The 13,002-nt window shown below is 40.8% G+C and overlaps 1 protein-coding gene across 1 annotated transcript in view; it reads right to left on the bottom strand.

Moving 5' to 3' along the window:
* The window catches only part of igf1ra (insulin-like growth factor 1a receptor), a 78,557-nt gene extending 66,197 nt beyond the window's left edge, over positions 1–12,360 (bottom strand). The window contains exons 1-2 of the mRNA XM_080504849.1: positions 11,256–12,360; positions 2,074–2,637 (exon numbers count right to left, since the gene is read on the bottom strand). Of these exons, the coding sequence (XP_080360975.1) occupies positions 2,074–2,637; positions 11,256–11,361 (670 nt within the window). The 5' untranslated portion in view covers positions 11,362–12,360. The remainder of the gene's footprint in view (positions 1–2,073; positions 2,638–11,255) is intronic.
* Positions 12,361–13,002: the final 642 nt, after the last annotated feature.

Here is a 13,002-nt window from a genome sequence, read left to right as displayed (position 1 = left end):
TTTTTTTTAATACTACAAAAACAGCCGAGAATCTGTGAGGTATGATACAGTGAAGCTACTTCAACTCAAATAAGACAATTGTCCAGTAGCTCCCGAGTCCCTAGTGCCCGTGTGTTCACAGAATATGCAAAAAAATAGGCAAATAGGAGGGAGCTACCACTGTCACTGATATTGAAATTTCTCTGACTTGAATTAAGTACACATTTAACTATCAAAGCAGAGCAGAAAGGAACACAAGGTTATTTCCTATTATGTCTTTCTATTCGTAAACAACAGTTGTTGGGCTTTTTTTCTCAGCAGTCTATACAATATGACTCTTTGTACTATATTGTGGGGTTCAGCAAATAAAAACATCAAATTAAACACCTGTTGGTGTATGGAAGTGATCTCCAAGATGTGTAAGAAAATCTTTTCTGAGTTTTAATTCAAATATATATTATTGCGCTGACGTTATATCCATTTCATACCAAATGCTACTAATACATCTATATTGGCAGCAGGAAAAACACCTGAAATCTTCAGATTTACTCTGCAGAAAAGGAAACCAGCTCTAGACATACAGTCAGTGTTGATTAAGAACTGCCTTCAGCGTAAAGAAGAACAAGAGATCCTGGAAATGATGGTGTGGCCACAAAAGAGCCTTGATCTAAACAAAATCTGTCCGGTGTGGGTTTACATGAAAACAGAGGGATCTGAACCAGACTACATCCAGAGAAGGTCTGTGCTTAGTTATCCAAGATGTTATAAAACCTGATGCTGAAGGTGGTCACATAAAAAAAAAATTATAATCTTTCTCTTGTTAATTCACACTTCAATTTGCATCGAAGCACCGGTGTAAAAGGTTTACACATTACTGTTCATCAATTTTCTATGATTTCACATCAATGACGATATTAAGGCACAGTGTGTGGAGTAATTCAAATGAACAAAAACCTCATACGGCCCTTTTGCACTTGAAGACAATGTAGCAATCACTGCAACCTTGAAAAAACATTATTGATTGACTCTGCCCTTTGCGACCTTCAGAAAAGTTAAAAACCTGGCATGAGTCACGGAAGGAAAAGTGCCTTAAGCTGCGAGATAGCAAAACGTACACATGACATGATATAAAACCGGCAGAAGAAGGACCATGGTTCACCAGAAAGTCACTCAACATTTCAACCAATAGCATCGACAACGGCTCAGGTTTGTATGTCTGTTTCAAAATATGCTGTGAAAAAATATTTTAAAGATTTGAAAAGGCTTAAACTGTCTCATGGAGCAGTTTGAGGATGCGTAACTTGATAGTTGTCCTCACATCTGATCTGAAAGCACAAACTGTCTCACGCCGTGAAATGTGTGAAAAGAAAGTTGAAATACATCAATGTTGCCAAAAATTGCTACACTCACCTTAGATGCTCTATAAAATACTGAATGCTGGCATCAAATGCCAGCACTGAATTAATTCCAATCTGCAGACAGAGAGGAATTCAATGTTTAATATATATATATATATATATATAAACGATATGACCCTCCTCTGAACTGTTTTAAAAAATGCATGACCCTAACACTCTGCCAAAGTTAAGCAAGGATGACCCTCCCCCAGATTCTTCAATATGCCCCTTTTCATAAATTGCAAAATGTCCCTCAGGCAAATATTTAGCTGACATGGTCCAGACAGGTAGACTACCTCATTTCTTGGCAGCGAAACGTTAACCTCAACTGAGTATGCCTTTCTAATACCTGGTGCTCCATACTGCAGCCATCCTTCACTCCACAAATAGCCTGATCTAAAGACAAGGTCTCTATAATGAACAGAGAGGAAATGTTTGCACTGGCCCGTGGACAATCCAGCTGCCTGACGGAAATGAAGGAAAAACACTGCATAGATTCATGGGATTTGTTTGCGGCTGCAGAAATACAGAATTTCTGAATGTTTGTGAGCTGGGAAACCACCGACCCAGATCAAAGTCACATCCGCACTTACTCTACTCATACAGCGAACTATCACACCGACACGGCGGAGATCCATTCTCTCTCAACATGCTGTGCAGAGACAAAATGTAGGAAACACAAGAGAACTCAGATTACCTTTCTGGCACTGGTTGGAGGTCCAGCAGCGATAGTCAGTGTTGTCATTAAAGGACGTCCTCTGACAAAGAGGGTTATCCTCCATGATGCCAGGGCAGACGTTGTCACACTCCTTTGCCTTCTTATTCCCATTGATAATGTTGTTGAACTCCGAATCCATAATGAGAGACCAGTCCACAGAGTCCAGGTAGCACAGCTCGGGGTTCTTTTCGATCCGCATGGCCCCTCGTGTGATGTTCCTCAGGTTGTACAAGCCAATGTCCTTCAGACTGGTCATCTCGTAGATCACCAAGGCGTAGTTATAGAAGAGATTACGCCCCCGGATGACACTCAGGTTGGGAAAGAGCGTGCTTAGGCTATCCAGGCCCGAGACGCGAAACAGCAGCAGGTAGTCAGTGATGACGGTGAGCTTGGGGAAGCTGAGGGAGCGGAAGACCTCCTGGTTGACGTTGTTGGTCTTGTCGTAGATGAGGAGGATGTGCAGGTATCCCTCCACCACAGTGCAGTTCTCAAGCCGCTTGAATTCGTTGATGTCATTTCGTATGTCGATACTTGGACCACAAACTGGGGGACGCACAGAGAGAAAAATCCATGAGAATATAATGAATATTTCAAATCACAAATATAATGACAGCAAACTTTACATTTTCATCAGAAACTAGTGAGTCAGATGCTGTGTTGGAACTCTGAATAAAAGTTATTTTTTCCCCATACTGAAGCTGTGAAAATGTAAATATACCTGTATTTAATGTGTGTAACACAAAGAACTAAGTATTTCAAGCATGTTTTATTGTTGATCATCTTAGATTATAATTCTTTACAAAGACAAAATAGTATCCCATCTTATTTTATTGTATCTGATAGATTTTGTTTCCTGCAGGATATAAATATGTTAAGACAATTCAAATGTTGAAAATGCTTTAACTTTTTTTTATCGTTTTATATTATATATTATATGTATGAAAGTTAACAACAACTAACTTTTTTCAGTAAGGGAAGAGCAAAACTCTTTACTTCCAAGTTGTTGGTAGAGAAAAGACAAACAGTGTAAACTTGTTCTAACCCCGGAAATTATTTCTTTGTTATTCAATGTAAATTATGTTTCCTGTCTGGAAAGGTCACATTTCCATACCGTTTAGAAGGGCTGTGCAATATCAGGTGAACATGAAGCATGTGATAATTTGGTTGAGCATTGCGATAGTGATAAGATTAATGAAAAATATAGTTACTCTGTGTTTTGAGATTTGACCTTTATCTAATTGACAGAAGCAACTTGACCAATATTTTTTGCTGTTGTTATGTATTTAAATCACATCTGTAGTTCCAATCAGTAGCATCAGAAGTGAAGCAGTTTGCTGATCGTGTTGTTTTTAGTCTTTTTTTCTGTCCTTCTGTCCTCTTTGTTGTGACAGCCGTGGTAGAAGTTATTCTTGCATTTTTTTTTTTTTTTGCAACCTAATTGCAAATAATTGCAATTTACAATTTCTCTCAGTTTAGTCAACATTTTTGCAACATGTTTAATCTGCATTTTGACAACACAAAAATAATAATAGATTTTTGATAAACATCTTAATTTTTTTTTTTTCAATAAAACAAAATTTGTCTCAAGGTTTACTCCACAAGTTTCCCACACGTCTTCACATGAAAACACTAGTTAATCTGTTTAGCAATCATGTCTTGATCAAGGAGTTGCTTTTAATTATATGTTTAGTACTTATAAAACTGTGAATTGTATATGTAATCAGATAATTAGCACACACTGCAGCTTAAGTGTTGCATATTATTTTGAGTGGTCTCTCTGTGCAACTCGGTTCAACAATCGGCACAGGAAACGCCTTGACACATGAGCTCCTTGGCTAAACCTGTTAAGTTCTTACAGGGGCTTAAGGACGATGTCATAGTAAGCAACACTGTCGCAAACATGTTTTCAATAAGAGTCTTTGATCCTTGTCGAAACACTTCTCTAATCACAGCTCAGGGATAAAACAAAGAGCTGAACTCTTTACCGTCCCTAAATAAATACTAGGACACTGGACTGCTTTTATTGGAGAGAAAATGGCCATAAAATTGTATAAAACGGCTTTTCGTGACCTCTCTCCTGTACACGATTTCAAGAGCTCTCAAAACGTCTCCACAAGTAAATTAGCTCCACTTCAGTACTGACAAAACAGCCATGTTTGATGTGCTTTCGTCAAACTATTCGGCCAAAAATAGAAGCCACATTGTTTATGAGGATGAATGGGCTATAATTTGTTCCTGTCAGGGTGTTTCACTTGTCCAAATTTAGAACGGAAACAATTACTCCAGCAGAAAATAGTATTTGCTTTCTCCAATCAACACCAATGCCCCTGGGCTCCACTCGTGAGCCATCGAGCTGCATGTCTTCTTTGTTTCATTGAGAATTTTCTTCCAGCTTCTCCAGCAGCCGGGGAGAGGGGGAGGAGGAGGGGTGGAGCCACTCAAATACAAAGACTAATTTGTTTGTTAGTAAAGAGAAACTCTAGGCCCCACTTCCTGGTGAGGGCATTAATAAAATCAGGGGGTGTCTGGCCAAGGAAAGATAAGATTCCTGCCAAGTTTTGCTATATCAGAGACCATTCTGGTGTAAAACCACAACAAACAGAATCCACTGCGTTTCTGGGTGGCCAAAATTGCTGAACACTTCTGGATTTTGATTCCGTTTTTCCCACAAAAAATACAGGAAAAGGGGGAATACAATGGAAATAAAGGAATGACATCAGCCTCCCCTTTGTGATTCTGTTGTTCTGCTCATTAGGAATGTTAAGTACCAGGAATTCCAATCATTTCCTCACAAAAAGACTTGAGAAGGACGCTGCCTCACGCTAAGCTTCCAGGCCTCCCTGCTTCACGCCATTTGTTTGTTGAGAGGACAACTAATGCTTCAACAACATTCAGATACCAAATCTTTCATTCACTACTATACAAACAAAATACATTTCAACACCAGTGTCCACACAGAGTGATAAGCCAGCATGTGTGCAACTGTGTGTGTGTGTGTGTGTGTCTTTGCTCTTCACACTGCTGAGTAAACACACATATCTCCGCAGTGTAATGGGATCCATCGGCTCATGTTTATGATTGATAAACCTTGCCCGGGCCCTCTGTGGAAATGTCATCACATAAAAACACACCTGCACAAGCACACACAGACACACACGCATAGTCAAACATGACCCTCGGCCAGTCGGTGTAATTAAGCCAAGGCTAATGGTCAATGTTTATCTTAACGTAACATAAAATACGATTGAGATCCAGTAAACATACCCTGCGTGTAAATAAACATCATCTCAGTTTTTGGCTGACAGAAAGAGAAGATTGAAATCTGGACCACATGCAGTGTTGTTTATTAAAAGACCACAAACAGGGGATTCTGGGAAAGCACTTAAATGCATCCTTTTCCAGACACCCAGCTGTAAAATCCAGGAAGGTTATTAGGGAAGATTCCTCCCTCGTGTTTGCTTTAGGACAGTTATTTTTCCCAGCTTTTTCTCGCTTCACATTTTCAGGGTCCTAAACCTCTCGTGACCCTGCAGCTAAGCTTATAAAGTTGTCACTGTGCTGTGTGCCAAGAACAAGCAAGACTGCAAATAATAATCATTTCCAAAAATGGATTCATCATTAAGCCCCACACCAGACGCCAAGTCTGTAAATGTTTTGCATCCATACTGAAGGAATAAGTTTAAAATCCAACCAGGCTTTACTGGAAGATACGGAAATTGTCAATTACTTATTTATTGGCGTATTTATTTATCTTCTTTAAAATAAACCTGAGATAAATCTTGTATTTATATGCATTAAACACCATAAAAGGATGCTTTAAGTAATAAATACTATAAAAGCACAATTGCAAGTCTGAGGAATTAAAGTATTTTGACTATACAGGTGGATCTGTATTTTGGATCAGAACATAGAAAGTTTGCAAGAATTTGGAGAAAAAATTAATATTTAACAAAGGTCAGTTTGTGTGCAACAAGTCTGAAATATATGGACAAAATATTATGTGATAATATCATTTGTTGGAATAACAAAATTATTTTAGATTATATACATGCTTTTTAAAGAGTTGGTTTTTTTTCTACTTCTAAAGTTAATTGGCAGCTTTAAAGAATGTCAATTTGTTTATAAACAAATCATTTAGCCGCCGAAACTTCATGTTTGAATATAACAAGTGTTGTGAACCGTATTAACCGACAAAATCTCTTGAGCTTTTCTTGTTTAGCTGTTCACTGTGTGGTCACATCCCGCTGCACCTGCCACATCAACTGATTCTAATCCGCAACATACTGGAAGTCATCTGACCAGTGGCGTGGTAGGCCACTTCCACACAGTCAAGTTGCTTCAAACACTGTGTCTCAGATATCACCAAAAGCCCAAACAGTAACTCTACACTTGCCATCATAACAACTGTTGCACAAGGACTCTGCCTCTCACCCAAAACCAGGACAGAGGGCATGAGGTAACCGACTCTGTGTTTACATGCCCACTTTAACATACTAATAACAGCAAAATGGTCTGAAAATACCTCACTTTTTTCCTACAGTAATTTGCTTTTTCATCTTGATTTTACCAGTCCGCCATATTTATATCAAATCTTTTTTTTTTCTTCTCCAAATTGGCAATTGGAGCAGGTAGTAGAAAATTCACGAGATAAAATCAAACATGCCAAAATAAAAAAAAACAACAAATAGAATTATATAATTGTGTTATTCTTAAGAGAAGCGGCAGAGCATTTTTCATCAGCATATTTCAAATGAAACGTATAATGTATTTTTTAAATAAATTATGCTTCTTGGAAGTCTATTGCTAGAAGCTCACAGGGTACAAATACGTACAAGCAAAATCGAAACAAGTAGTGTTGTGGTCTACGTGTGACGTAAAGGCCACAAAGTTATAAAGAATCGGTTAGAAAGCATGACCATGCGTTTTCTAAAAACTCGGAATGAAATCACTTTGTTTGTCACTTGCATTTGGCCGTTCCACGGAGGATCAGTTGGAAGCCACAGTGCTGTATATTAACGGCTTTATGGACCGAACACTGGGGACAAATGGTTATTTCTCCTTTCCCCGCTGACTCTTATCAAACCAGGGATTCAAACCAGTGTCCCTCCGCTCACAAGCACAATTCTCTAAACTCTAATCCAACACTGCTCTACAAATGAATAAATGTTAGCGATAAGAAAGTAAATGAATGAATTCCAATAACCATCAATGGTGTCACGATGAACTGAATATGAGCTGGTGTGTTTAACAGGATCAATGTAATGCCGGGAATTTCAAATTGTGAGGCAGCCTCTTCTCAGGATGCTGAAGAAACTGGAAAAATATTTTACTAAAATGATTTTGTCCTTTTGCTTGATTAGAAACCATGAAAAAAGAAAACTGGAGGCAAAACCTCTAAATCATATTTTTAGATTTGAATACGCTGCAAGTGTAATGAAGATGAATTAAGATTATAACATCTTAAAACCTGAAGTGGAACAGTTACGCAAGCTACTTATTCAAAATAACTAGCACTGGATAGGTTACGCATTTTATTGCCTATAGATCACAACAGCTGTGAACAATGATATCTTATAATGTGAAAAACATTCGGAAGTCCAGCATTGGCGTGAGACGAAGCATGTGCAGCACCCCGAACTCTCACGCTATAATGTGAAGCTCTGTGACAGCGGCTCATCCTCCTTCACATGGAAAACATCCTGGGAAGGGATTTATAGTCATAATACTGCTTTAATCTGAGCCATGACCAAATCTAGACGCTGCCTGTTGTTGCAATTTGGTGATAATTTGAGCTGATTTGACAGAAGCTTTTATTCATTAATTGCAGCAAAACACTACTAACCAGGTAGAGGATAAATGAGTGTGACGCAACACTGAAAAGATTCCCTACTCTTTTTCTGGAGACAGAGAGAAGAATAACCTCTAGGTGATGAATCCTGCATTTGGGGAAGGAGTCACGTTCAGTTCCTGATAAACCGCTATCAACTGATAAGCTGAATGCCATCCATTAGGTGCGCTAACAATCACAATCATATCGCGGGTTGTAAAAAAACTCCACAGAGATTCAAAACAGCAGCCAGAGATGATGTATGTGCAGTTGGCCGGGGACTGCGTTTGAGCAAATCCAACGACGTGCCACTTGATATAAAGCGTTTAATTAAGCATTGGAAACCTCAGCTGGCAGCCCAGAGGAGCTGCAGGACTGCATTTGACTGCACTCTCACAAACTAGCCCAGTGACACACTTTCACATCCTTACTCTGGGGCACGCCACTGACTCAGGCTGTCACGCCGAGTCCTGCTGCAGTACGGACAGAAAGCTGCACAGCAGACACGCATGTGCGCACAGAAACGCTCATGCACACGCCATAGGGTTGCGACGAGGGAGGCCTTCCTGCATCAAGGTAGGGCAGAACCGAGGGCGGGGGTATTGAACCATGGAGCTCCCGTCACATGGTAGAGTGGGGCACAGAGTGACAGCAGTCGTATCTGAACCACTTGCCTCATCATGACATAGCCAACTGCACGGCAATATGTCACACCCCAAAGGGACAAGCAGGAGGGGTTCCTGTCAAACACAATACTCTCTGACGTCTGATTATTTATTCTGCCATTCAGGTTTTTTTTTTTTTGGTTTTCTTTTGTTTTTTTCTCCAAAGCAACATGTTCTTTCATAAATAACTGAGGTAGGAACAGTGGTGTGCCCTCATGGAACAGGACAGAGGGTTCCTATACTCACACAACCACGTGTGCCAATGTTTCTGGGGACATATCTATTTTTAACTCTAATAGTGGTGGTGCCAAGTTGAGCGCATCAGCCTATACAGGAGACTGATCTGTGTGAGAAGCAAAAAGCCAATCAAACTATCCTAATCAACCAAAACAAGCCTGTCTCTCTTGCAAGTGTATTTTTGCACAATCTATTTCCACACACCAAGTCTTTACCTCTCTTGCACTGGCTCTCTCTCTCTCTCTCTCTCTCTCTCTCTCTCTCTCTCTCTCTCTCTCTCTCTCTCTCTCTCTTTAGAGACGTGTTCGCTGCAGACTTGGAAGCCATCGCACGGAAAGTTTAATGTGGTGAGAGTTAAAAGAGAGCTTAATTACATTTTATTGGTGTGGATAGATAATCAAAACGAACAGACCAAAGAAAGTTTTCAACCCCTAATGGTGCTCTTGAATATCTGTGATTTTCCACTAAATGATGAGAGAAACTGGAAATTCTGACTCCCCACAGACCAGTGAAGGAAACTTCATGCACAAGTGATAAACCCAAGCTTGTCTTTGTCACTGCATTCTTTGTTGTGGAAAGCCTGATGTATTATACACCACAGCATCGGGATCTGAGGGCAGCCCCTCGACTCCCAGCCCCCAACTGTGTTCACGGGTCTCTCACTGAGCTCAGAAGGGTTCAAAGAGCATGGCGGTCCTCCAACCAAGAGGGTCAAAGGACTGATTTAAGTTTTTCCTTCTATTTGAATGCAAATAGAGGTCAGCCTTCACGTCTCCTTCCCATGTCGGGTTGTAGCCACCATATCCTATAGGGGACTGCCTGAACAAGAAAATAACAGGGTGTGACATAGGTGGGAAACACGCTCTTCTTGCTTTGACACATCCTGAAATGCCGAAGGTGGACTCAAGAGGCTCAGAGGCAACAATTACAGTTTGGTCTCCATTAATGTCCCATGCCTGACAAGATATTATTGGCTTTGACTTCTCACTGAATTAATCAAGACGTGAGAAGCAAAACTAAAAAAAGAAAAACAACTAAAACTTACATTTAACTGCATTGCTTTATCATAAAACCATTTTAGTTGTGAACAATTTAAAGTGAAGCGCAATTTCCTATACATAGCAGAGGTTGTTGTGAATTTTCTTTAAGAATAAAGTATTTTCTCTGTCCAGCATGGTATTTAAAGAGTCTCAATACACCAAACAACCAGCTCCCTATTATAACACAATTAATATAAACTAAGAAAATAAAAACATGGCCCAACTTTGGAACCTCATAGAATGCTCAGTTTAATTGGTTTAAATTAAACTAACAATTGTTTAGCATTCAAGTATAATAATTAACCTGGTGTTAAATTGTAAAAATATGTATTATTAATAAATGGAAACAAAAAATTAATGACGTTCAGAGAATGTTCTATTATTTATACACGTTGTGTAGAAAGAATTAATGGGAGGAAACTATTATAAAAGATCGCATGTGAGAGATATGGTTATTCTAAAGTAGGAAACTGAAAGGAAGACTGTATGTAGTAAAAAAACAAACAAACAAACAAAAAAAAAACCCAACAGCTTTATAAAACTCCTCTGGTCCTGCCCTGTGTTTTATTAGCACCGAACAAAGCTGAAACATTATAGAGACAAAAATGAAACATGCCATATCGAAAATGCCATTCATAGTTTAAAAAAAAATTATATCTGGACTGGAAACATCTTTGCTCATCTGCTCTTGGATATTACAACTTCAACTAAATCGACAGCGCGCGCACAAGATTCCTCTGCAGCCGCCCAACAACGTAAACTTGTATTTTATTAAATCCCAGCAACTCTTCATATTTATTCTCGCCCGACGTTTGGATCGTGTGTGTGTGTGTGTGTGCGTGCGTTTTAATGGATGCGCGGTGTTTATTTGAAAGACGCGGAGGATCGTCTGATCCCGGCTGTTTGTGCGCAAGCGACGCCACACTACCAAATGCAAAATGGCCACATGGTCGTAGTAACCTTCAGCTGCGCTCCCCAGGATCGATCCTCCGCTTTCACGCGACTCTACCGTCCAGTTTGGGTCGGCGTGTGCCCAGTATGCCCCCCACCCACCCACCCCCGGTTTATTTTAACGACCTCAGTGGCATCACAAGAGATGATGATGCGCACGGCGGTGAATATGTGTGTTCGCATAGGCCAGCTCCACCACATGGTCCTCTCCAGATCATATACACACGTAGGTAACGTGCACAAGTCGGTGCGCAGGAGGAGCACCGGGTGCACTTCGAAAACCTAAATATCACTGAAAGGCGCGTTATCTTGTTGATGGATTCTATAAAATGTTACATTGTATCGGATTTCACAAGCACTCTATGACGCAAGGGCTTACTTTATGGAACATGAAGGGGAAAAAAATGAATATACAATAATATATAATAAATAGCTACTTACGCTCTCCATATGTGGACCACATGCAGAAAGTGGAGATAGACAGCATCAGACCCCAAAACAAGGCAGGGCTCCCCATCGGTGTGTTGGATCTCACGATCCTCAACATTATTTTCCTCGCGAAATTAGAAATGAAAAAAAACAAAAAAATGCAGGCGACTAGAAATCTCGAATAATAATAATAATAAAAAAAATCGCCAGACAAGAGAACCAAGATGAAAATTGTAAAAAAAAAAAGAAAAGAGGGAGAGAGCCCTAAAGGCTACTCTCTGGTATCCTGCAAGTGCGTGGTCGGCTGTCTACCTGTATTGGCTCTAAAATTATAAATAAATATGTACAAGATGGTCAGAACAGGGAATTCCTTTGGGGGGGAAAGGGGACTAAAACAGTCTGCTATTTTTGCCAGTCACCGGGTACTTTGACGTTGTCTGGTATGGCACACAAGCCGGTGATTTTCCTGGATAAATGATGGTAATCCCCATCTTCATTCTCCATCTCCTGAAAACAGAGGTGCGCGTTCCAGTGTGATCAGGCCCGCTCACAAACAAGACGGATATCAGGCTAAACGTTGAAATTGGTAGCTTTTACCAACATGATCAATTAAAGCCAATGTGGCTGATGAGAATCCCCCGGGTCAGTGAGTGTGTGAGGAAGAGGAGGAGGTGGTGGTGGTGGTGGTGAAGAGGGAGCAGAAAACACGTCCAGATCCACAGGGGTGGTGGCTGAGAGGCTGAAAATGAATGAAAAACCTTATTTTTCCTTATGCCATTCAGACAGCACGGGCGCTTTATTCCCACCGAGCGGCCCTGGCTCGTAAAGAGGACCGATATTCTCGGACTTATCTCCGCCGTCAGTCGGAATTTGCGGCTGAGAGAAAAGAGCAGACTTGTGCCACGCAGGAGAATGGGTCTCCAGCTCTCCTGCTAGACGACCTCGGCTGGGGTGGGAGGAAGAATATGTCCAAGGAGTTGCCTTTTCCCCCTTGATTTTCTCGTTCTGCCTCAGACGAAAGAGAAGCAGGATATTTTTTTTATTATTTTTTTTTAAGCCCGGTTGCGTTATGTATCCAGCGGCTGAAATCCTACGGCGCACCCTCGGCTATCGCAGGCTGCGGGTCTCCGCTCCTCCGTGGATTCGCTGCTGTAAACAAGAGTCGGCTTCTCTCGCTCAGAAACACATAGTGCTCCGCATAGACATGATGCCGAGTAGAAGTCGCGTCGGCTGCCGCAGCGCAGGAAATAGGGCCGCCATCTTGGACCGGTCGTCAAAACCCGTGAGACAAACTGCAGCAGCAGAGAATCCAAGACGCCAGAGCAGCGTGCGGATGATTTCTGCACAAACTGGTAGGCTGTTGAAAGCAGGGCTCAGAGGCTTGCTTTTCACAGGTTAAGCCCGGTTCATACGGCAGGATTATAAAATTGTCGGCAGATTTCCCAAACCAAAGAGACCACACATATGGCGATAAGTAATCACAGGTTTAACAGTTTTGGTCGTACAGTGTGTGGCGTGCAGCCACTTGGTAACATCAACTCACCACACACGAACCGATTTCACTAGCGAACATGACGGCAAACGCCACGTCAGACGGCAAATCTCGCAAAACCTTGCGAGATCAAACGTGATTCCAAAGTCAACAAACCTGGCAGACGAAGAATATTGTTTTTTTTGTTTGGGGTTTTTTTTGTTTTGTTTTGGGTTTTTTATTTTTGTTTGTTTTTGCCAAAATCGGCCTAATTATCCTGCCCTGTGA

Source organism: Blennius ocellaris (genome assembly GCF_963422515.1).
Source record: "Blennius ocellaris genome assembly, chromosome: 11".
Lineage (NCBI taxonomy): Eukaryota > Metazoa > Chordata > Actinopteri > Blenniiformes > Blenniidae > Blennius > Blennius ocellaris.
The sequence above is the reverse complement of the archived record's forward strand: the minus strand, read 5'-3'. Positions and strand labels throughout refer to the sequence as shown.